Source organism: Protopterus annectens, chromosome 3.part0, assembly GCF_019279795.1.
Source record: "Protopterus annectens isolate FY-2018-M chromosome 3.part0, PAN1.0, whole genome shotgun sequence".
Classification (NCBI taxonomy): domain Eukaryota; kingdom Metazoa; phylum Chordata; order Ceratodontiformes; family Protopteridae; genus Protopterus; species Protopterus annectens.
The window spans coordinates 656416403-656442383 of record NC_056731.1 but is presented as its reverse complement, the minus strand read 5'-3'; the positions used below and the strand labels follow the sequence as shown (position 1 = coordinate 656442383).

Genomic DNA, 25981 nt, shown 5'->3' with positions numbered 1-25981 from the left:
GGATGTTCTTTATACATAAATTCATAATCTATTCTACTTAGTTCACCCTGAGAAAACATGTCCAACAAAATTGAATCTAAAGCTTTAAATTTTTTGTTGACTGTCTCATAATTAACTTTTCTGTATTTTTTTTGTCTTGCAACATTTCCTCTATCGAAATTTTGTAATCCTTATTATTCATAATTACCACTTTTCCCCCTTTGTCAGCCTTCATTATTCTTATATTATTATCTGTGACTACGGTTTTTAAAGCTGCCATTTCTTCAATAGTTAGATTGGTTGTTTCGTTCGAAACAGTTATGTTTCTAAAATCCTCTTCACACAACCTTTGAAATACTTGTAAACTGTTAATTAGAGGTGTAAGCTAGGGTTGCTAATAGTAATTTTGTCATGTGATTTGGAACACCCTATGTCTTCCATAATATAGTTTAGATTTAATTTTCTCAAAAACAATCTAAAATCAATAAGCAATTTCCCCAGATTCATTTGATTTGCTGGAATGAAAGTAAAACCCTTCCTCAAAACAGTTATAATTGATGGACTTAAATTTAAATCAGACAGGTTTACTATACCAACTTCAAAAGAGTCCACATTAAATTCATGAGATGCTGTTACCATCTCCATTTGTTCCTTTCTCTGCCCTTCCCCCGAAATTGGGTAGAATTACCAACTACCAGTAATGGAAGTACAAGTATCAATAATATGAATATGAACTATGCAGAAAAAGTGGCTACACCTTCTGAAGTGAACAATATCCCTTTTCAGAGGGTACAAGAGAAAAACAAAAAGACTATGAAATGGTACAATTCTACCCAATTTCGGGGGAAGGGCAGAGGAAGGAACAAACGGAGATGGTAACCTTTATCTCATGAATTTAATGTGGACTCTTTTGAAGTTGGTATAGTAAACCTGTCTGATTTAAATTTAAGTCCATCAATTATAACTGTTTTGAGGAAGGGTTTTACTTTCATTCCAGCAAATCAAATGAATCTGGGGAAATTGCTTATTGATTTTAGATTGTTTTTGAGAAAATTAAATCTAAACTATATTATGGAAGACATAGGGTGTTCCAAATCACATGACAAAATTACTATTAGCAACCCTAGCACTTATAACCCACCTCTAATTAACAGTTTACAAGTATTTCAAAGGTTGTGTGAAGAGGATTTTAGAAACATAACTGTTTCGAACGAAACAACCAATCTAACTACTGAAGAAATGGCAGCTTTAAAAACCTTAGTCACAAATAATAATATAAGAATAATGAAGGCTGACAAAGGGGGAAAAGTGGTAATCATGAATAACAACGATTACAAAATTTCGATAGATGAAATGTTACAAGACAAAAAAACATACAGAAAAGTTAATTATGAGACAGTCAACAAAAAATGTAAAGCTTTAGATTCAATTTTGTTGGACATGCTTTCTCAGGGTGAATTAAGTAGAATAGATTATGAATTTATGTATAAAGAACATCCCAAACTAGCAGTATTTTTTGGTATTCCCAAAATACAGAACAATGAGACTAAACCACCTTTCAGACCAATTATTTCAGCTAAACAGTCCAAAACAGAAAAACATTTTGATCTGGTTGGACAACATTCACAAACCTCTATAGTTGCACAAAAAGTCGAATTTTTTCATTAAGGATTCAGAATCTTTGGAAACAGGCTTAAGGGAAGTAAAAATTTTGTGATGAAAACCTGTTTTTGGTAGTTTTAGATCTTGTGGAAAAACTTGTACACCAGCATTGATCATGGGAAGAGGGCATTGAGTTTAAGTGAGGGAGTATTTGAATAAATATACTGCCTTTTCAAAATGCCAAGGCATAAACTCATTATGTATTTTAATGGAGTTAATTTTTGAAAATACTTTCAAATTGGTACTGACCACATATATAAACTAAAGAACTAGAGGTAGCCATGGGTTTAAGGGTGGCCCTCCTAATATCAGAAACATTGTCATGGCTTAATTGGGAGATTAAATTTTAAAGGAACACATCCCCTATTCAGTAAGGTCCCATATGTACCGTGGATACATAGATGATTTCCGAAAGTGTTTCTATGGAAGGGAGAACACAAAGAATTTGTAGAACTAAGTTGAATTTCTAAACCAATTCACTAAATTTTTAAAGTTTTAAATTAGGTGACTTTGCAAAACAGTTACATTTTTAGATCTGAATCATGTAATGCTGGGAATTATTTACAAAATCTGTTGAATCTGGAAAGCAGATTCATTTTGAAATTTGGCACTTTGAAACCAAGGGGTATGAATTTAGAAGTGAATCTTACCATCTGATTAAGTTATTTTTGCAATACTAATATTTATAGTATGATTTTTTTCTTGATATTCCTCTAGGCAACTTTTCCTGTATGTATTTACATGTATTTATATTTATATATTTATATATGTATTTATTTATATATGTAATGTCTCTTTATCTTTCTGGGTCTATTAACTTCTTGTAATTGATTAATTAATTAATTGATTGGTGTGATGCATAGTATATAAGATGCAGCAAGTGTTTCTGTGTTTATTCCTTTGAAGGCATTCAGCCGAGGTACCGAAATAAAATTGTTGCAGCTTTTCCAGTTTCTGTTTGGTTGGTTTGAATTTGCTGTTCGATGGTTTTTTTCAGTATTCCTTCCAAGGTCAGCAAAAGAAGTTCTGTTGGTTTTGCTTTTCTAGTTAAGGTCCACTTTTGAGGTAGTTTATATTATATGTATATATGTATGTATATATATGTATATATATATATATATATATATATATATATATACACACACACACACACACACACACACACACACACACATATATATATATATATATATATATATATATATATATATATATATATATGTATACACACACACACACACACACACACACACACACACACATATATATATATATATATATATATATATATATATATATATTATATGTATGTGTGTGTGTGTGTGAATATATATATATATATATATATATATATATATATATATAAATTATACACATGTCTACTGTCTGCTGTCCTATCGCATTCACGAAAAGCTCCTTATCCCCTCACAACATGGTTTCCGCCCTGAACACAGTACCTTGACTGCCTTACTCTCCTTTACTCAAAAGGTTGCAGAAGCTAGGGACAACAACCTCCTCATCTCCTGTCTATTCCTTGATCTCTCTAAAGCCTTTGACACTGTGTCCCATCCCATCCTTCTTAACAAACTCTCAGACCTAAACCTCTCTCCTTCTACTCTTGGCTGGTCCAACCCTACCTTACTGTTAGAAAACAAGCTGTTAGATGGCAGCAGGCTTTCTCAACCTTCCTTGCTGTTCAAACAGGAATATCTCAAGGCTCCATACTTGGACTGCTCCTTTTCAACATTTCTACAAACAACCTACATTCATCCTACAGTCTCTCATCTGTAATACAATACGCAGATGACCCTCCTCTCTTTTCTATATCCAATACTATCTCTGAACTACACACACTAACACAGAATTCCTTTATCTCTGTTGAAAAATGGCTCAAAAATAATCAACTAATCCTTAACCCAAAAAGAACTCACCTCTTTCTCTTCCTACCTCAGACACTCCCTCACCTTAAATCCAACTTTTCTCTTTCCTCCCTAGATGGCACCACTATCTCTCCTACCTCACACACCAAACTCCTTGGGGTAATAATTGATGACCATCTAAATTTTGACTTGCACATACAACAGGCTATCAAAAAAACCCACCAAAAACTTGGACTACTTTATAGGAGCAAAAAATTCCTCACTACTGCCACTAAATGCACTCTTCCACAGACATTTCTCTTACCTAATCTTCTATACACTGCCCCCATCCTTACCAATATCTAAACTACCTCAATGCAGAAACTGGAACAAACACACAACAAAATTGTCAGATTTATCTAAATCATCCACTCTCGTCACATCACTGCCTCTCACTAAACAAACTTCAGTGGCTGGAATTTCCACACTTTCTCCTACAATTGCAACTCCACACTACCTTTTCCATACTCAACAATCCCTCTGCCTGCCCTGCTCTCGCCTCCTATGTTACTCTCCACACCCCCCCCCCAGCTTCTCCGGAGTGCTGATCAGCATATTCTCTCAGTCTATAAACCCAAAAGGAATATTGGCAAACTACTTTACAAACACTCTGCCTCACTAAATTGGAATGACTCCCTCTTCATATTAGATCCAACCTTTCCTTTCCCTGTTTTAAAAAGGAGCTTAAATCCCACCTACTAAACTTGAAATTATGCCGTTGCCTTGACCACATGTAGTCTTAGTCTGTCCTATTGTATAACCTGTTGCATCTCCTAACTTTCTTTCTCTGTTAGTAACTTCTGCTTAAACTAACCTCCTAAACCCTCAGCTCTGCTACTATAGCCCTAATATAGCCCCTTCCTTTCTCTGCCCCCTCCCGTTCTCCACACTATTTATCTCCACCCCCACTTCCTGTCAGTGTCTGTACATTTTCCTTCTTTTGAACAACGATTATCCTTTTGTTTTTACTCTTATATGTAGTAAATTTAAACCACTGCTATCAGTGCGACCCTTAATGCTCATATTTTTTTCTTTTGTTTTTCTCTTTTTAATTAATTTCGTATTTGCATTGCTATTTGTACTGTATGTTTACCTTTGCTTATGTTTGCTGAGGCTCTTTCCCCTTGGGTCTCCACTTAAAATGGATTGCTTACTATCAGTTCAATGCAAGTAGTTAATAACCTTTTCTTTTTTACAATTATTTTGCATTGTGATTATTTAATATTTGTATATTGTGACGTTATCTTTACTTTTGTTTGCTGGGGCTTTTCCCCTCAGGTCTCCACTGAAAATGTGTTTGTTTGCAAACTCAATTGGACTCACTCGATTAACAAATGCAATATGTATATATATATATATATATATATATGTATATATATATATATATATATATATATATATATATATATATATATATATATACACACCAGATACGTTTACTATCAAAATCTCGCAATTCATTTGTGCGAATGTTCACGTACACAACCCAGAATGCTGTAAAATTCAATTACCGAATGGTCACATAACCAAAAGTGGGTATTGAGGAAAGATGACAACTCAGGAATGTCAACTTTATCAAAAATACTTACACTTCTGATTTTGTGCTACAAATGTTTTGCAGTTGATCAAGACCCCATGCACCCCCCTCATGTGGGCTGCACCCCCCACCCCCCCTGCTATTTCTATATATTAACTCCGAGATCACAGTACAGTGAGGGAAAGGGTAAATTTCCCGATCCCCACTATACTGCAATTTCCATTCAGAATTATGAATCCACTAGAGAGAATGCACACTAGCATTCACTGTTGTGGATTCGTCATTTTAAAAATCGATGTTACAACACCTTAGAAAAGTGCCTTTTGAACTTCCAAGGTTGCGTGACTGTTTTAAGACATTTGTTGGATGGCAAACCATATAGATATATATGAAATATACACACACACACACACACACACACACACACACACACACACACACACACACACACACACACACACACACACACATGTGCTATTTATTTCCCTGATGAAGACTGGAAAAACAAGTGCATCTGTAGCCTAAGGGTGGAAGGGGAAGTCTTGCCAATGGTTTGCCACTTATGGAACACAACCTATCCACAGGACATTGCTGGGCAGAGAGAGGTAGGAACAAAAGTAAGAAAACATTCCTTGGCATTAGTATGATGCTGCTGAGGTGCCCATGATCTTCTCACCAGCCTCAGACATGGGTATGAATCCTGAGCAGCCTAAGCTGTGTTTAGAACACCCAGTGGATAAAGAGAGACCTTGGAAGTAGCCAATGGTCAGCTGCAAGGAGCTCAGAAATGCCACCCCCAACACATACAAAATGGATCATAATAAATTAAAAAAACAGGAAGAGCATTTGTTGTAACTAATGAAAAGGAGAATTGTTTTATTTTGACTGGTGTTAGCATTCAGCTATTATAGTAACTTGTTAGAATAAGGAATGATTAAATCACAAAACTTGGGAGTTGCTGTTGAAAAAATATGAAAAAAATGTTTTCTAACCTCTCAGTTAGGAATTTTTATTAATTGCTTACAGAGTTTGTATTCAGTGGAAGAAGTAAACTTCTAACAGTAGAAAAAGTGTATTTTTAACTTACAAAGATGTTGAAATGTAAAATATTCCTCAATCATGTATTAATATTGTTGCTATCAGTCTTGTTTAGTATAATATTTTTCATTTTTTACTTGAAATAGTACTAATGTTGAACTAGTTCTGAAACTGGAAGTATGCTATTACTAACATGTCAGTATTGTATGTTTTCTTTATAGGGTATTGTTAGGAGGAAAGAAGTCATAAAATATTTGTCAAGCATCCACTGGCAAAATGAGTACAAAAGACACAAAAGTCACTGAAGGGGGGCTCAATGTCACATTGACTATACGTCTTCTCATGCATGGAAAGGTACAGTGTTTTCCTTTTATATACATTTCTTTCCTATTATCTTTCAGACTTATTGCTAATATTCATATTTATGTCACCTTGAACTTCAGATTTATTTCATAGTTATTTTTTCTGTTTATGTCAAGTCTTAGCAAAACCTTACTGAGAAATCAAAATGACCATTACTACAAATTGATCTATAACTTGATGTCTTCATATTTATAGTTTTAGTGCCTTATGGTTTGAATGTATATGTATGTAAATATGGCATACATGAAACACAGCACCCCACCAACAGATGCCTCTGTGCAGCATGTTTTATTGTACAGGAGGTGATGCAAACCCTGGTGGGTAAGTTGAGGATTGTATATGTAAGTTAAGGACTGTATATTGTATAGCAGGGGATGTAAACCCTGGTGGGTAAGTTAAGGATGTATAAAGCTAATAAACAAAGGAGTGTTACAGGCATCCTGTTACTACAGCAACAATATTAGAACTGACACTAGTGCAATTTTAGGATTCGCACTTTGTACACAGCAGCATTATCTGATATCCAAGGTATCATTTTACCTGTGGATTAACTAACAATCAGAGCCTCTCAAGTTTCAATTCTCTGAGCCTTATCAAAATGAAGATAACTTGGTAATAGACAATATGACAATTTTAGATGAGCTCCCATGTATGGCTTTGCATTCTTAAAATATATAAGAAGCATGTGTAATGAGTCAGTTCAATTAATACTGCTTACTAATAATGTAATACTTCTGAAATAAAGCAGGAAATAGGCTATCTGTTGCTGATGGACTCGTGATTCTAATAGAGCAACATGATAAAGTCAGTATCATCATTAAGCTAGATTAGTTTTATCAAAAAAAGGCTATACTGCCCTCAGTTCAAATCTAATTCACTGCAGTCCCTGTCAACACTTCTCAGTGCAATGTTCATCAGTTTTATTCATTCTGTCAGTGCTGATGTTACCATATTTGTATGTAAACACCTCTCCTAGCTATAACTTTGCTATAAAAGTTACTTGGGAAATATATGGTTGTATTCAGGTTGTGTTGTCCCCACACTGGGCCAGTAATAAAGGGGTCTGAGTCCTCACCACTGACACTGGAGAGGGATGTTCACTTGGAATACAAATGGATACACACAATATTTTCAGATGCAGACCTCTACACCAAGTACAACTCCCCTTAAGAGCAAACAGGGAACACAGTCAACGTGAGGTCAGGATTTCTTTATATCTATCTCCCTCCATGTCCCTAGTAAGACTCCCCACTGGTACACCTGTAGGGTTAGGTCCTCATCTGAGTGTCCAAGCCAAGTCCTCCAGCACCCTCTCTGTGAAAACAGTGCTTTGTGATTTATGGGAAGAAGATATTTATGAATAGTTATTTACATTTTTCCAGTCAACATCCCAAGTTTATTAAGAACAACATACCAAAGGGGCAGTTCATTCGAGCCAGCAGGATGACCAGTGAGGATGACCCGCTGGCCAGTGAATTTGAATATATCATTAATTTATTTATTGACAGAAGTTATGATGAGAGCTCCCTGAGAGAACCGGCTACGAATGTGTGGGACAAGACAGATACTTGGTACCCTCCCATTTTGAGAAAGACCATGACCTCCAATTACAAGGGGGATGATATGAAAGACCTAGAGCAGAGACATTTGTGTTTTCATATGCAAATGACCTTGGATGGGGGTAACATTCGTAGTATTATTGAGAAAAATTGGAAAATTATTGAGGGTAATCAAGATTTATTGAAAGTGGTGGGGGCTAAGCCTAGGTTTGTGTATAGAAATGATTATAATTTGAAGATTTTGTTAAAAAAGGGTAAGGATACAGTGACCACAGAGGTTCCCATCACCAACAAGTCACATGGTATGTACAAGTGTTATGGGTGTGCCATGTGTAGGTACATCCTGGAGGGTCCATATATTGAACTTCCTCACATTGCATATACTATTAGAGTGCCAGGCACATTTTGTTGTAAAATTCAAGGGGTGGTTTATGTGGCAGTATGTGGTAAATGTGAAGAATTTTATGCTGGAATGACCACTAGGAATTTAAACACAAGAATTAAGGAGCACATGTACAGTATGAAAAAGAAAGACAACAAAAATGCCTTATACAAACATAGTCAAAAACATTTTTTTCAGTTTTGGAACAGGGTAAAATTGACTTGAGAGGGGACGGTTTTAAAAACTATTTAGAACAGAGTGAGGCCAGATGGCAGATTAAGTTAAAACAGGAAAAAAAACCTGGTCTCAATGATGTTAAAAATTTTAAATGTTTTTTAAAAAATCATAGAGTATATCTTAGAAAGGAGGGTATAGAGAATTAATTTAATTTCATTTCTTACCCCCTCCCTTTTTTGTGACAGTTTTAAAGATGTTGCTTCATATTAACTAGTTAATTTGATTAATTAATTGAATGATTTTTATCTGTGTTTTATCAGTCAAGGTATTTAAGTGGATTTGTACAAGTTTGTATTATTTTTGATGAAGTCTTGTTGACAAAAGCATTGATTAAAGGAAGTGTACGCTAAATACTTGTGGCATACTTGTGGTGACTCAGACTGTGGCTCCAGTGTCTTTGTTTTTTATTAGTTATATTTGTGACACTCTGCACGTTTCCTTTTTTATCTGTGCAAATCAGTTTGATATTCAAATGCCATACAGTTCTAATACATTTGTAACATAAGCATTTGTACAACTCAGTTTGATATTCAAAGGACATACAGTTCTACTGCATTTGTAACACACGCATCTCATATAAATCAGTTTAATATTCAAAGGACATACCATTCCTTACAGAACTCCAGCTGGCTATACTGGCTATACTGGCATTAGCCCATGTTTTCACACAGGTATATTCAGAAAAACTTTGAAGTCTATCAAAAACATAACTGTTTCAAGCTTGCTTCCCAGCTTGTGTAAACTTACAGAAAATGCCACAGGCAGGCATAACTATCTAGAATGTTTAATGGCAGTTGTATGTCTTTTCCTGTTGAAAAAAAGAATAAAGAAAAAAGTTAATTTGCTCAAACAATGAATGATAAAATCATTAGATTAACTGGTAGGTGTCAGAGCAATAATGAGTTGTAAATGGATTTTTCTGTTTTTATGTTGAGTTCTTCTAAGACTGTAGAAGCCCGTATATCTGAATGTTTTTGTCCCTAATTATCTGCATTTACAGCTATGTTAATTAGGATACTTTTAGAACTCCGTCAAAAGTTTAATCCCACTCCATATTTTCTACCAACCACAGATGACCGCTGCTTTCACCAACAGGCCCCCTTACACACACACACACACACACACACACACACACACACACACACACACACACACACGCATGCACGCACGCACGCACAGACACAGACACACACATACACACACACTGTATGTGTATAAAGACAAGCATCTCTGCTCCTAAGATAGGAATGCCTCATCGTCCCAGCCTGCACTATGAATTGCCCAGACTACTTCTCTGAAGCAGGAATATACAGCACTATCTGTACTTGTTATGTAGACCCCCCACACACACACCAACACTGATAGCTAAAGCTGCTACGGAAGCATGGACTAATAAATGTATATGCTACACTGTTGGTGCTGTTTTTAAAAAAACTTTTCATTACCTTCAGATGAAAGGTTCTCAGGGATAATCTTCATTTTGTTTAAATTTCTTGGTTCATTCTCAAAGCTGTACAGGTATTAAAATAACAAAAAATACCAAACACTGAAGTTGCAGACCAGCTTAATTTCAGAAAAAAGATATTAACATATCTACAATTTCTTTATTAGTATTATAAGAGATAAAGTAACTGCAAATATGAATTTGTCATTTTGAGATTTGGTCTTTTACTTTGTATAACTGATTTCGGAAGTAAGTCTAACTGTTTGCTTGCATGCCTCATCCATTTCACTAGCAAACTGAAGTTGTTCTTAGGAAGTTAAATGGAGCTGAATCACTGTGTGCTTAAAACAGGAAGACATATTAAAAATTTAAAATGCATTTCTCATAATTCTTATGTTTATTTCTTAGGAAGTTGGAAGCATTATTGGAAAGGTATGTACATTTTTATCACCATTACTATGTGTTTGGATAATTTTATAATTTTATAATTAATGGCGTGCTAATGAAGCAGCAGTATAAAAGCATATTAGACAAATTGCAAGTCTACAAAATCATTCCTTCTAGACAGCCAATCCTGCTTATAATTATGTGTCGATTTGCTTAATTATGACAAACTCTTAATTAGTGTTCCTTCTGTTTGCTCGAAGTTGTGTCATTGGTGTGCATGAATTTGTCCTCTCTGTGAATACTTTATATACTGTTCTTTGTTTCATGAAGTAAAAATGGAGGCATGTCCTTTTCTTTCTGATCTTGTGTGTCTGTTTACAGCTTATGAGTGACCCATCTCAGGCATATCCCAGCCTGAGTCCACACAGCAAAAACAAAATGTGCCTCACATTACATTGTTGTAATATTCCATTTAATGTATTCTATTTCTCGCTGACATGGCATGTACAATGGGATAAATATTTTTGTGGTACACAGATGCCCTTGTAGACATGACTTGGTCCCCCACCAGGCCTGGAATTCATCCTGATGTTGTGCTATCAAAGCTGATGAAGAATAATCAATTCTGATAGTCAAAAAGATAAAAAAGAAAAAGCTCTCTGGCTATATTTGTCTATTAGGTTCATAGGTTCATAGGTTCATACTAGGCTATCTGCCCTAGGGCATTTATAAGCCTAGCCAGAGTGTGTTTGGCTTTCGCCACCCATTTTAAATTAATTTTGCTATGCCCTTTTTCGAGGTTAGTATACTGTGCCTTTGTCTAACAGTGACACAGAAGTGATACCCGGGGTAAACCTACGATCTCCCATCCACTCATCAAGATTCATCTTGAAGAAAGTCAATGAGGGACTCTGCCTAACCTGGACTGGGATTTTATTCCAGAGTGAAGGGAGCCTCTGGGTTATGAATCTGTCCCTTCAGCATGTCCTATTTATTTCAGTGCTGAGGTTCAAGTCTCTCGAGCACGTAGCTCGATGGGATTTGGATTTTCTGAGGTGCAGCATGTCCTTTAATTCCAGGTTGGACATGGCTTTATATGTCAGGCACAGATCGCCTCTGAGCAGGCGGTATGCCACTGAGTAGAGCTGGAGTTTCTTTAACCGGGAAGCATATGGCATCTGTTTGAGCCCTTTGATCCTCTTGATGAGGTACTTTTGGGGTCTTTCCAGTTGCTGCAGGTGTCTGGTAAGGTACATCCCAAAAGGGGCATTGTACTCAATTATGGCCCTGATGAGGGATGAGTAAAGAGGCACAATGACCTCCCCTGATCTAGATGTGAATCCCTTCATGATTAGGTGGGCTATATAAAATGTTTTTCTAACCACTTTGGCCACGTGATTGTCAAATGAGAGATTGCTATCAACTTGGGTCCCCAGGTCCCTAATTACTTCTTCCGTACTTAATGGATTACCACCTATGTGGTAATTTGTGGGCACTTTGTTTTTGCCAAAGGGGATGACTATACACTTTTTGGCATTTAGCTTGAGGCCATGGCTCTGGCACCAGTTGTCTGTTTCTATGAGGCCCTTTCGGAGGATTTTTGTGGTGCTAGAAGCAGGTAGGCAGTAATGTTGTTTGGGCATAAAATGGCATGAGCAACATTTATTAGTCCATGCTTCTGTAGCAGCTTTGGTGTGTGGGGGGGTCTACATTATAAGTGCATTTGGTGCTATATATTCTTGCTACATACACAGAACAAAACAAAATAGACAAAGGTGAGGAATAGACTGAGGCAGGCTTAAACTTTACTAAAGCTATCCTCCGTCCCATGAAACAGACTAATAGCCAGGGCCCCTAAGGTTATAATCAGTCATTTCCTCATCCTAGATATACAGCTTCAGTTCTCGTCATTTGGTTAATAAGATATATTAGGCTGACTTCCCATAGTTATTATATTCTTAATTATTTTGTCCACACTTATACATAGACTGATTTCTACTATTATAATCACAGCATCATCTGCATATAACATGACCTTAAATTAATAGTGCATTAAGAGGTCATTACTGATCACAGAGAACAGCGTGGACCCTAGATGTGTTTTACTATGTACTCCAGATTTGATATCCATATGCTCCAAGGGCAGCTTCATGCAAGAGCCTAATAGTTTTTTCTTGCTAAATAATTTTACAACCAAATGGCAAGGTTACCAAACATTTACAGGGAGGACAACAACACCAATAGGAACTTATGACTAGTAGAGGTAAATGATGTCAGTATGTCATCAAGGACTGCTCACATTATGAGTCCAGCACCCATATTTATTAGAATGTAATCTGTTAGACAAACTAACACAACAGGAGTGGTGTTGTAACCTACTGTAGCCATGTTGGTGCTGGTCTAAAAGACTACAGATGTATGTGAGTTTTAAGACTGAGTGTAAATTAATGTTTCCAATGCACTACAAATAATTAGCAGATGGATGCTGAACAATTGCCCATGTTTTTCAGGCCATCTGGCTTTGAACCTAGAACTGCCTTAGATTTCCTCCATTATTTAATGAAGATTCCTATACTTACAGATGAGAAAATAGTACAGGCTGCAAGTATAGTGAGAAGAGATGCGCTGCGCGTCATAAGATCAGTATACAGATGTAGTGACAGGGAACTCCCATCAATGAGTTGCTGTGTTCCACTTTTTTGGATGCTCTGTCTCTTATACACTGAATAGTTTTTGTCATATTTACATTTCCTTTTCTTTTTTACAATTAGTATGTACTCTCTCATTTATTTATTCTTCCTTTTGTACGCTGGATACATATTTTCATAACTCATTTTCTTTTCTTTTACATTCTGTTCTCCTTTCTTTATTATATTGAATACATGCCCCCAAAGCCCCCCACAGTCATTCCTACAGTGAAGACATACTCATATTTTTACCTCTTCGTTTAGCAGCAAATACATTTCATGCCCCTTTCTTGCTATTGTACTGTTCACCTCCTCTCCTAAAATTAATTGAAGAAAATGCATAGCACTTCTTTTTTTCTTTAGAAAATGCAAATTTCAAACTCTCCAGTATATTTCTGCACAAGACCTATAGCATGATGGTTGAGTATTTACAGAATCTGTTTCCCAGTTCCAGGTTCAGTCCTGAACTACAGATGTTATGTTGTCCTATCTCGCTGTAATTCTTGCTGGTTGGATTTGGAGCCAATCTCAGCTCCAACTCAACCGAATACTAAAGCTTGAGAGATTCCACAGGCTTGAGGCTAACCCCTATACCATGATGCTCTTGGCTACATCCCCAGATCTTGTTTGCCACTCTAGTGATCGAGAAGTTTTCTTGCTGGCTCGTTGGCTAAGTATAGTTTCTATTAGTTTAATTTATCTAAAACTCTTTCCTTCTACTCCCTTTACTTATAGAGTTAGTTTGTCGTGTTGTCTATGTTAGGTAACTGTAGTTAGTGGTAAAACCCCTTCCAAAACCCGGTGAAAGTTTCCATTTAACTTAGGGGGCTCTCACGGCCCGTTTAAGTTAGAGGGCCACTTCCCCCATGTTTCCTTGTCCTGTCTCCCTAGTAGAATCCGTTTGTTAGAGGATTCTTATTTTTCCTTTCCTTCTTCCTGCTTGTTGCTGTAAAAAATAAATAAATAAATAATAAGATATGGGGTAGTTTCTGTTGCTTAGCTAGTTTAACATTTTTCTATAGTGTTGGCCTTGTGTTTCTTACCACATAATGTCCAAAGACAAGGATAGAGAAAGGGAACCCAAGGAGCATAAGCAGTAAGGGTTCAAAAAGTGCGATAGATGCACACAAAAGATGTCTCTTACAGATGGGCACACGAGTTGCGTTTATTGCCTCGGTGCCATCCGCTTACAGGACCCCTGCACAATATGTCATGGGTTCAGTAGCAGGGTGCTCCATGAGCATAGAAATAAATTAATGGCAAGGGGTTTGTTGAAAGGGCCTTTTCAGGAAGCTTTAGAGAGCTTTCAGAGCTCCAAATCATCCTCCCCTTCTTCAACGCAGTCAAAGTCAACCAAACGACCGGCTACAACAGGTCTATTCTGATAGACCTGGAACAACTTCTTCGGCACCAAAAGTGTCCATGGAGCCAACAGAAGTATCAAGGAGTCGGTCTCCTTTACTGGAGCAGATATCTCCAATGCTGAGATCTCCTGTCCTGGAGAGAGGTAGTTCTCCTTCTTTGCCCACCTGTTCTTCCAGAAGTTTGTCTGATGAAGATGTGGAGTGGGTGGTGAAGAGATTGCATCAAACACCGGCACTGGCAAAAATGTTGTCGTCACCGGACCCAAAGGAATCAGAGCCATCCCATACAAAGCTTGCTTCATCAATTCCTCCTCCTCCGATCACTCTGGAGTCTTCAGAGCCAGAGAGTTTGGATCCAATAGCAGCATAACCATCGACACATAGACCACCTTTGGAATCCTTGGTTCTGACTTTGGCTCTGATGTCCTCAGCTCCTTTCGATGTTGAGGAGTCTAGGAGCCAGTTGGGTCCATGGAGGGGAGCCGGCCTGGACAGTCGTCCGACCTGACTCTGCCCCTTGGTGCCTTGGCTAGGTTGAGCTCAGCTCCTACCTCAGCTTCGGAGCCACCTGCTCCACCTCAGAGTCAACCTTCTGTCTCTTTGGAGCAGAGGGTCTCCTCAGAGTGGGACGGGGAGACTTTTGAACTGATGGAGAAAGCGCTGTCTCCTCAGACAGCCCTGCTTTTGGAGCCAACTTCTCGCCCCTCCCAGGTGCTGGTATATATCTCACCTCCACTGCCCCTTCCCAAGCACAGAGACCCAGAACCTCAGGAAGCCCCTGCAGGTGGAATTATTTCTTCTGAAACTTCTCCAGATTACCCCTTTGAGTAAGTCCCTCAGAAGAGACTGTGCAAGAGGAAGGACATAGACTTCCCTGAGTCTGTCACTTCTAATACTGATTTGGATGAGTTGGAAGGGTCCCCACAGTCACCCTCTGAGGATGTCTCTTTTGTGGACATCCTTGAGGTCATGATACAGAGGCTGCAATCCCACCAACCCTTCAGAGGATGAATCAGTATACCTGGTGGCTTTTGGGTCTCACCCTTTTACCTCCTGGGTGACTCCCCCATATGACCAACTCTTAGGTGTTATATCATGTAAAGCCTGGACATTGTCTGATACAGCTGAGCCTGTTCCAAGAAGGCCTAACAAATTTATCCCTCAGAGAAGGAATTTTTGACTAAGGGTGTCCCTGTAGATGCGATGGTGGTGGCGGTGGCCACCAAGAAGGAACTATCAGAGACCTCCTCATCTGTTCACCCTCCTACCAAAGAATCCACACTATGGGTAGATATGGAAAGCATGCTTTTTCTTCAGTGGCTTTCACCCTCCAGTCGCTGAATTACTTACCCATTTTACAAGACTTCAAAGAGATCTCCTCAAAGAACTTGGAGATACCCTTCAGGGTACTGTAGCTTCAGGGTCCACGGACAAAGTATCCTCTCAGCTCTCTGCCCACAATTCCATAATTAACTCCTCCATGAGACTGATTTCATATGCGGCTGATGGAGCGAGCAGAGCAGCTGCAGCAGGAATTTGCCTGTGGAGACATTCCTGGATGCACCTTTGCAATTTTGCTGAACCCTTCAGGATTTCTTCACCAATGCCCCATTTGATGGTTCATCCCTGTTTGGACCAAAGGTGAAAGATACTTTGACCAGGTGCGAGGAGGATGGAAAACCTTGTCTGCCATTGGAGTCTGTTTTTCTGCCCCATCTAGACTTTATCCCAAAGGTCAAAAGGGCAGAAAGATGTGGTTCCCCAAGTCGCAAATATTTTTTTCTGACGCACTTGGTGACTCCTCCCCCAGGGGCAGAGGGGGAAGTTATAATGGGAGACGCCAACCTTGTGGCAGAGGGGGTCTGCAGAATCAGGGCAACAGAGATACGTTCTCTGACAGACCCTTCCAGTGCTCTTGAAGGGAGGCCCACCTACTCTTCTCTGGAGCAAGTCGGGGGTCGATTGTCACTGTACCCAAGCACCTGACAGGAAATTTCCCAAGACAAATGGGTACAAATAATTATATTCAGAGGCTATTACATACCATTTTCCATTCCCCCCTCTCGGTAAACCATTCCTTACCAGATGTCCCACCCAGTCAAAAGGACTATGCAACACAAGAGATTCTCTCGTTGCTAGGAAAAAGAGTCATCCAAGAGGTCCCCGCAGACCAAATTGCATCCAGAACTTACTCAAGAATCTTTTTAGTTTCAAAAAAGACAGGGGACTGGAGATCCATTCTAGATCTCAGCAAGCTAAACAAAGCAGTGAAGAAGTCAAAGTTATGGATGGTCACTCTGCAGTCAATATTTCTGTTTATCAGGAAAGACGATCTGATGTGCTTAATAGATTTCCAGGATGGATACTACCATATAGAGATGGACAGGTGACCCAGGAGACATTTACACTTTCAGCTGGGAGCCAGTCATTACCAATTTTGATCCCTGCCCTTTGGTATCACTACAGCCCCCAGAGGGTTCACCAAATGCATGGCAGCTGTCATGGCTCACTTGAGACGTCAGGGATTCCGAGTGTTTGCATACCTAGATGACTGGTTCCTCTCCCCCACCACCAACCATCTACTACTACGGGCAAGAGACGAAACAATGTCATTTTGCACCAGACAAGACATCACAGTAAATTTTAAAAAATCTGCTTTGTCGCCATCTCAGCATATTACCTTCTTAGGCACAGAATTGGATTCAAGAAATATGACTACAAAGCTTACCCCAGACAGAATATAGTTCCTTCTTCAGCAAGTCAGAATTTTGATATCAAAGAAAAAAGTTCAGGCCAGATATGTGCTGCAAGTTCTGGATATGATGGCAGCAGCTATTCTTCTAGTTCCCCTAGCATGGCTACACATGAGGGTACTGCAGTGGTTACTATTTGCTCAGTGGTCAATGCAAGATCTTCCTCTTTCACATCAGATTGTCATCATGGAATGTTGCAAAAAAGATCTCCTTTGGTGGCTGCAGACAGACCAGTTGTATCAGGGCCGCCCTCTTGTTTTTCCACAACTGAATGCAGTACTGACCATGGATGCTTCCCAGATCGGGGTATAATCTGGGGATGATAGTCCAAGGTCTATGGCAAGAACATAAAAGCCACTTGCACATCAATGTCCTGGAGATGAGAGCGGTGCTCTACCTGTTGCAGGAATTTCAGGACTCTACCCATGGGGACAGTTGCAATTCAGACAGACAATATGTCAGTAGTGTGGTATATAAACAAGCAGGGAGGAACCAAATCTTACCCGCTATGTTAGGAGGCACAATGGGTTTGGCAATGGACGATCGCTTCTCAGTGTTTTCTGATAGCAACGTACATCCCGGGGAAATCCAACGTGATAACGGACAAACTCAGTAGAGCTATTCTGTTGCCTCATGAGTGGTCCCTGAAGACAGAGATTGTGGAAAAGATCTTCCAGAAATGGGGCCAGCTTTACTGCGATCTTTTCGCCATGTCCGTGAATGCAAATGCAGCAACTACTCCAGGGAAGTCACCCAGAGATGCACTGGCTCACAATTGTCCCCCGGGACTTTTCTATGCTTTTCCCCTTTTCCTCCAATTCCCAAAGTACTGCAGAAAGCCAGCTCATCAAAAAGCACTATAATCCTCATTGCTCCTTACTGGTCTTGACAAGTTTGGTTCCCCTTTATCTGGACCCATCTGCTGGAGGAACCTTGGATTCTGGATCCAATTCTAGACCTCTTGACCCACTCTTCAAGGGAGTTCCATCCATCTATCTGAATCCTCAGATTGACAGCATGGCTGCTCCAATTCCATGCTTATCAAGATGTTACTCCCTTTCCCCTGCAGTGAGTCATATTCTCACCTCGTCCCACAAACCGTCCATGAGGAGACTGTATTCCAGTAAGTGGAATAGATTTTCATGCTGGCCTGCTGGACAGAACATAGAACTTTTTACAGATCCTATTACTGCAATTCTAGAATTTCTTTCTAAACTTTTTGATGAAGGAGCTGCAGCAGCTACCATCAAAGTTCAGTTGGCAGCCATTTCTAATTTCCATTCTGGAGAAATGGGAGTCTCATAGGTTATGTAAAGCTTTCCTCAAAGGTACCTTTCTTCTCAGACTCCCAATCGGAGAACCCCAGTTACTTGGGATCTGCATCTCATTCTAACCTCACTGATTTTACCACCCTTTGAGCCCACATCATCTTGTGATTTGAAGTATTTGTCATGGAAGACTCTCTTTTTAGTAGCCATAACCTCTGCCAGAAAGGTATCGGAACTACAAGCTCTTTCTGTTCATACCCCTTATATCATTTTTCACAAGGATAGGGTGTCCTTGAGAACTAATCCCTTGTTTCTCCCAAAAGTCTGTTCAGAGAATAATATAAACCAATCCATTGAATTGCCAGTATTTTTACTGCCTATGTACATCCAATTGATGCAGTTTATAGGCAGTTACATTTTTACCTGCATAGGACAAAGGACCTCAGGAAATCCAGCCAGCTTTTTGTGTCCTTTTCGGATAAAAAGAAAGGATTGCCAGTTTCCAAAGTAACTTTGTCAAAGTGGTTTACTGATTGCATTTCCTTCTTTTACAATAAGAATAATAAACAACTACCAGGGAAGATAAGAGGAGATTCCACAAGATCAGTCTCAACGTCCTCTGCTTTTCAGGCCAGACTTCCTATCAATTCTATTTGTGCAGCTGCCACATGGATGAGACCTCATACCATCATCACTCATTACAAAGTGGATATGGCCTCCCAGAACAGGTCTTCCTTTGGATCCACTGTTTTGAAGAGTATTTTTTCCTGATCCACCCTGGGATAAAGGTGCTAGGGATGCTATCCCAATCAGCAAGAATTGCAGCGAGATAGGACAACATAACATTAAGAAGTTATGTACTTAACATAACGTTCCATGTTTGTTGTTCCTCTCGCCTACATTCTTGCATCCCTCCCTCCTGCCCCCAGCTTTGTTCCTGGAGGAACTAGTGGACAATTCTTTACTTATGTACATAGTTATGATGATTTGGAGTCTCTGTTTCTCCTTTTGGTTTCATGCCAAATATATATATATATATATATATATATATATATATATATATATATATGTATATATATATATATATATATATATATATATATATATATATATATATTTCTGGTATACTGATTGGGTTGGTCTAAATCTCTCACTTGCAATGCAAACAAGATCTGGGGATGTGGCCCAGAGCATCATGGGATAGGGGTTAGCCTCCAACCAGTGGAAGCTCTCGAGTTTTAGTATTCGGCTGAATTGGAGCCGAGATCGGTTCCAAACCCAAGCAGCAAGAATGTAGGCGAGATGGACAACAAACATGGAATGTATGGTAAGTACATAACTTCTTATTCCTGTTTATGTTGTGTTTGCTTGTTCTCCTCATATATGCAGACAGGGGTCCAGGGAAGTAAATACTGTGGGAACAAATAGCCAGGGAATTGTTATGGCTAGGCTTGTATAGGCCCTAGGGCCGATAGCCTAGTACCGACCTATAAACCTATGAATTTATGATTTTTCTCCTATCATTCTGGTTTCTTCCAGCCTTCTTGTAACTCATTGACTAATTGCCTACTCTATCCTCTTATAAATAGTGTATATTCCCTTGTCCTTGTAGCAATGGTTATGTCTAAAATGGTCAGTGAAGGCCCAGTTCACTTATCAGATAACCAAGCCACTCTGTACATCCAATGCTGATAAGTCACATCTCGCTCCTGTAGTAACCCTATGACCAACTGACAGCATCCACAGAGTTTACTTAACAAGTAGGGAACAGCAGTAGATTGTCAGGTCCTTTTTCTGCATTACACACATACACGGCAGGTGCATCATCATCATCATCAACCCCCTTTTTTCCCATTTTCTACATGGGGTCGAGGTTTAGTGCTAACTGTTGCCATCTCTCTTTATTCAATGCTACATTCCTGTCTTCTTCAGCACTCATGCCTGTCACAGATCTTATCTCATATAATCCATCCACCTCTTTGCTGGACATCCTTGTTTCCTCTCATCTTTTTCCTGTCTGTCCCAAATCTTCTTCACCAGATTGTCCTCTGCTTTTCTTTGATCTATTCTGCAATTGAAGCTACTTTGTCTTCTGCTCTTATGTCCCAATTTATTCATATGTCCAACAGCATGTATCCTACCACCCTTCTCATGAACTTAATTTCCGTCACATCTAACTTCCTCATCTGCTCTGCCTTTACTGCCCAAGTTTCTGTACCATACAGTAGTACTGGTCGCAGCAGTGTCTTGTACACCTTACTTGTTAGATTCTTTGGCATTCTTCTGCCACTTACTACACCTGAGACTCTATGCCAGTTGGTTGCAGACCATCTAATTCTAGCTTTGACCTCTTCATTCATACTTTCCTTCTCCTCAACCACCCCTCCCAGATATTTGAAGCAATTAACCTTGTTGCACTATCTTCTATCTCAATTCCCACCTTCTCCTGATTTCCCCAATTTCCTGCCTTTACCACTGTCTAATTTGTGCTTCGTTTCATCCCATGTGCCTTCTGTTTTGCATTCCATTCCCGTATCCTTTGCTGAAGTTCTTGCTCAGAGACTCATATCTCTCAACTGTACAGATTTTCACAGAATGTCCAGATTATTGCCTCATATTTTTGGTCTATTTCTCATAAATTTGTGTTTTTTCTGGCAAATCATTAGCAAATCATTGCGGATTTAAGTCAGAAAATAATAACAGACATTTGAGTTTCATACTTCATGCCCTTCAGAAAATGTTTGTTTATGCAAAACCTGTTATTTTATCAACTTTCTAAGTTTGCAAAAGCAATATTTAAAAATTGTCCATATTTTTGAAACTTTGTCTCCCCATTATGAATGTCTTCATCCAGGTAGAGTCTGTCTGTAATGCCACATCATCTGCATACAGCAACTTTGTTGATCTGTCTCATCTGACCTGTTTGCTAATGTCATCCATCATGAGTATGAACAGCAGTGGGCTCAGAGCTGGACCCTGGTGTACAACCACTCCCACTAAGGACCCCTCCGTGAGACCAAACACTGTTCGTACACGAGTCATTCTGTCCTTGCACACAGCTTGCACTAATTTTACCAATGTTTCTGGGAATTCAAACCACAGCAGTACTGCCCAAATCAGCCTTCTTGGGACGTTGTCATATACTTTCTCCAAGTCTAGGAATGAACAGTTGGACTCTTTCCTCATCAATAGCTTCTGCTCAACTATCTGTCTCACTGCAAATGTCAGGTTAGTTGTGCTGCATCCTGATCTGAATCCAGACTGTTCATCTCCCATCTTACTTTGTACTACTCTCCATGTCTGTTTATCAATCACCCTTCCCAGAAGTTTCATGCAGTGTGACAGGAGTTTGATACCTCTGTACTGCCCACAGTTGTGGGTGTCCCCTTTGTTTTTCTACACTGGCATGAGTATGCTTATTTTCCAGTCATCTGGGATATGCTTTTCTCCCCTTCCCTCCACCCTCAGGAGCCATTTCTCCGCTATCTCATCCAGCATCTTCATCATGTCTGTTGTGACTTCATTTGCGCCTGCTGCTTTCCTTGCCTTTATTTTCCTTGGTGCTATTCCTACTTCTTTTAAGGTGGGCTCCGCTTCTGCTGTCTTTGTAGATTGTGTCTGGGGCACTACAGTTTCTGTGGGTTTTCTTAATTCAGAAGCTGCTAGAAATACTCCTTCTATCTGCCTTGGATGTCCTGTGGACTGGTGAACAGTTGTTGCTGCCATCCCTTATGAAGGGTGTCTGAATCTCTTCTTTATCTTACTGACTTTGTCGTACAAGCAGATATAGTTTCTTTGTGCCATCTACCGAGTCACTTTCCAGAAGTTGGTAGAGTACCTCCTGTTCTTTGCTATTTCAACTCCTTTCTTAGCTTATTTGTTAGCCAACCAGTATTCCTTCCTAGCCTGATTGGTCTTTTCTATCTTCCACTTTTTTCTGTGTTCCTTTTTTCTTTTGATGACTTCCTGGACTTCTGCATTCCACTAACAGCTTTCCTTATGTATCTTATTTCCCTACCTTGCTCAGCACATATCTGTTCGTAGTCTTCACACATGCTGTTTCGATGCACTGCCATTCTTCTTCAGCTCCACTTATTTCCTTCTCTTCTTCTTCACCTACACCTACTTCCTCCTCTTCTTGGGGTGCTAGAGCCCTGAGTAATTCTTTGAACTGTTGTACTTTCTCTCCATTCAACTTCCAGGTTTTCAGCCTGGTCTCTGTTGACATTAGAGCCTTCTCTGACCACTGCTTGCAGCTGATCATGGCAACCAGTGGTTTATGCTGTAGGCTGACTGTTTCACTGGGGGTGACCTTGTAATCATTGATTCTACCCCAGTGCCCTTTCCTAGGGTTACATATTTTGTTGTATGTAAAAGATATGTGTTTTTTCATCCTCATAGGGCTGAAGAGCAAAAAAAAAAGGTCTTGTCTTTAATGCTCCATGTTTGGGGATTTTTGATTGGCCCATATGCCGGTATACGAGCCAATCAAAACCTCGCACAGCGGAGCCTCTTCGGTTCAATACGGAACATCGAGCAGTTCCACATTGAACAGAGCTCCGCTTTTTGATTGGCTCATATACTGGTATACGAGCCAGTCAAAACCTCGCACAGCAGATCCTCTTCTGTTCAATGCAGAACATCAAGCAGTTCCGCAATGAACAGAGCTCCGTTTTTTGACTGGCTCGTATACCGGTATATGAGCCAATCAAAAAAAAAAAAAACAAAGCGGAGGAAAGACTCCGAAATAGGGATGCCTGTTTGTTGAAAATTCTGTGATTTGTCCAGGACAAATCGCAGAATTTTCAAAAACTGCCCAGACAGGAGACCAAAAAAGAGGACGTGTCCAGGGAAACCCGGATGTATGGTAACCTTACCCTTTTCTTACTAGGAGGAAGTCTACCTGAGTATGTTGGCCACTCTTGTATGTGATCCTGTGACTGTCTTTCTTTCTGAACCATGTGTTGCCTGCTATCAAGGCATTTATCAGTCTAGAATGGCCACTCTTTCTTTATTCCTGTTGCCCCAACAATGTGGACCCTGGCGGTCCTCATATCCAGTTCTGTCATTCAGTTCAGCAATTAATAATACCAGTTCTAAATTCAATTTTTTTCCTCACTTGGAGCATAGACTGAAATTATGAATACTGCCCTATCATTACACTGAAGTCTGATTGCCATGAGTCTTTCACTAATTCTGATGACATCCCTCACTGCCTTCTGTAGTCTGTCTCTCACCAAATTCCCACACCATTTTTAGCCCGTCTTCCTCCTGAGTAGTAGACTCTGGATCCTATGCCAAGTGGCTTTGCTGCACTGCCCTTCCATAGGATGTCCAACCTCCTCCATATCATCATGTCATCCACTTCCATGCTGCATCCTGTTACTGAACCTGCATTGACTGTAGCAGTTTTAAGTCCAGCTTTTGCTCAGCAGAGCTGTCCCACATAACCCAATCTGAACAACTGGACACCATCCGTTATTGACCCAGAGCTTTTGGGCTTTATGGTGTAGGGGTACATACATCCCTCCTACCATTAGCATAGGTTCCTGGTGTAGGTCAGAGTAAGCCAGGTCCTCAACCCATTTATCACTGGCAAATACCCATCTGGTGACATTAGTCAACATGCTCCATTAATTGGTGACTTTAAGACAAAACACTCAGCATGTAATTTGGAGGTGGGAGGAACCTCACAGAGGCAGAGGGAGAACATGCAAACTCCAAACAGGCCTTAACCAAAGATCAGGATCAAACCTTTTACCTTGTGCATGAGAAGTGAAGACCTTAACCATTATACCAACTGATCTCATTCCTACAGGCACAACTACAGATAATTAAGAATCATCAGTCAAGCTACCAAATGTCTTTGGGATGTTGGAGTAACACAAAGTAAACAAGGAAAACCCACTCAAACACAGGAAGAACATAAAGACCCTGCACAGAAAGCAACCTTGATAAAAAACAAATCAGAGATTCTCTTTGTATGCGGTGGCAATGCTACAGACTGTGCCACCATGCCGCAAATAAACAATACTACCAGTAGTAATACCACACTGGCATTATACTTTCTACTGACTTCTGTCTGCTTCCATTTACCTTAATTCTTAGTTAGATTTAACAGACTTAATCATGCTGGAGCTCAGAACTAACATTGAATATTCTGACAGGAGTAAAACCAGTATAAACTTACTCCAGCACACAGTAAACCCACTGGTATGTTAGTCTGATATTCACAGCTGCTTTTCATTTCCAGTTTTGTACCCAGATGTCTCACAGCTGTTTTAATTATCCTTCCCACAGTCCCTGAGCACCTTGAATGCATATTGTAATTGGAAGAGAAGAATGCATGGTAAATGAGACTGCTGCAAGATGAATAAATATATTCAGCTGAAGAAAGAAAAATGTGTTTAATGCACACACACACACACACACACACACACACACACACACACACACACACACACACACACACACACACAAGTAAACATCCATATCTACACTCGTACATCTTCTGCAGTGTGAAATGCATTCCAGATATTGCCTAATTTCTAACACAAAAACATCTGCAAATTCATTAATCAGCTGGTGCAATTATGTCCACTAAAACAGCATGTCAATTTCTGTTACAAGTCTGTAGTCATCTTCAGCATTGGTAATGTATTTCACTTGCCTGTTTTTGACAACCTCCTCAAACTCTTTTTTCACATTTCTTTCTCTTTGTCCTGTACAATGTATTTTCATGCTCCCCCCTTAGTTATGTGTTGTGTAAAGCTCCCCCCTTAGTTATGTGTTGTGTAAAGCTCACAGTATGACTAATAGTGATCATTTGTTTTACAGAAAGGAGAGACGGTTAAGAAGATGCGAGAAGAGGTAGAGACCATCTATATATTTAATAAGTATTGAAACAAGTTTTCATCTTCCAAAAAATCATAACATTTTGTGCCACATTACATACATTTAGAAACAAGTCCTTTCTTAATTGCTGTTCTGTATTTTATTTGTGACTGTGGTAGCATGAGTACATTTTGTTGTACTGACATGTACTACAGTGTTCTTATTATCAAACATATGAGAAGGGATACAGTGTAGTTTATAAACTATGAGAACAACACCTAGGTTTGTAATGCTAATTGATGCCTGCACTAGTTGTACCTCATACTATTCTTATCCACAAAGTAAATGAAGGAAAATGCCCAAAACATGACCAAAACCAAATAAGAAACAGTTGGGCCCCATGAAGAAGGGTAGTCCAGAGAAACTCTAGTTCCACAAATGCCGTTTATTTAAATCAAATCAATCAGCTAAGTCAACGCACATAAACGCATTAACTGTGTTCACCGCATTTTCATCTTATCCAAAAAAGACTTCATCTGATGTTTTCAACACCAAAATCTCATACCTT

The 25981-nt window shown here is 39.3% G+C and overlaps 1 protein-coding gene across 16 annotated transcripts in view; it reads left to right on the top strand.

The window, feature by feature from the left end:
• The window catches only part of LOC122796513 (poly(rC)-binding protein 3-like), an 819027-nt gene that overhangs the window by 468940 nt on the left and 324106 nt on the right, over positions 1-25981 (top strand). For all 16 annotated transcript variants that reach the window (XM_044065073.1, XM_044065072.1, XM_044065067.1 and 13 more), the window contains 3 exons: positions 6357-6489; positions 10529-10552; positions 25417-25449. In XM_044065073.1, coding sequence (XP_043921008.1) covers positions 6412-6489; positions 10529-10552; positions 25417-25449 — 135 coding nt within the window. In that variant the 5' untranslated portion in view covers positions 6357-6411. The remainder of the gene's footprint in view (positions 1-6356; positions 6490-10528; positions 10553-25416; positions 25450-25981) is intronic.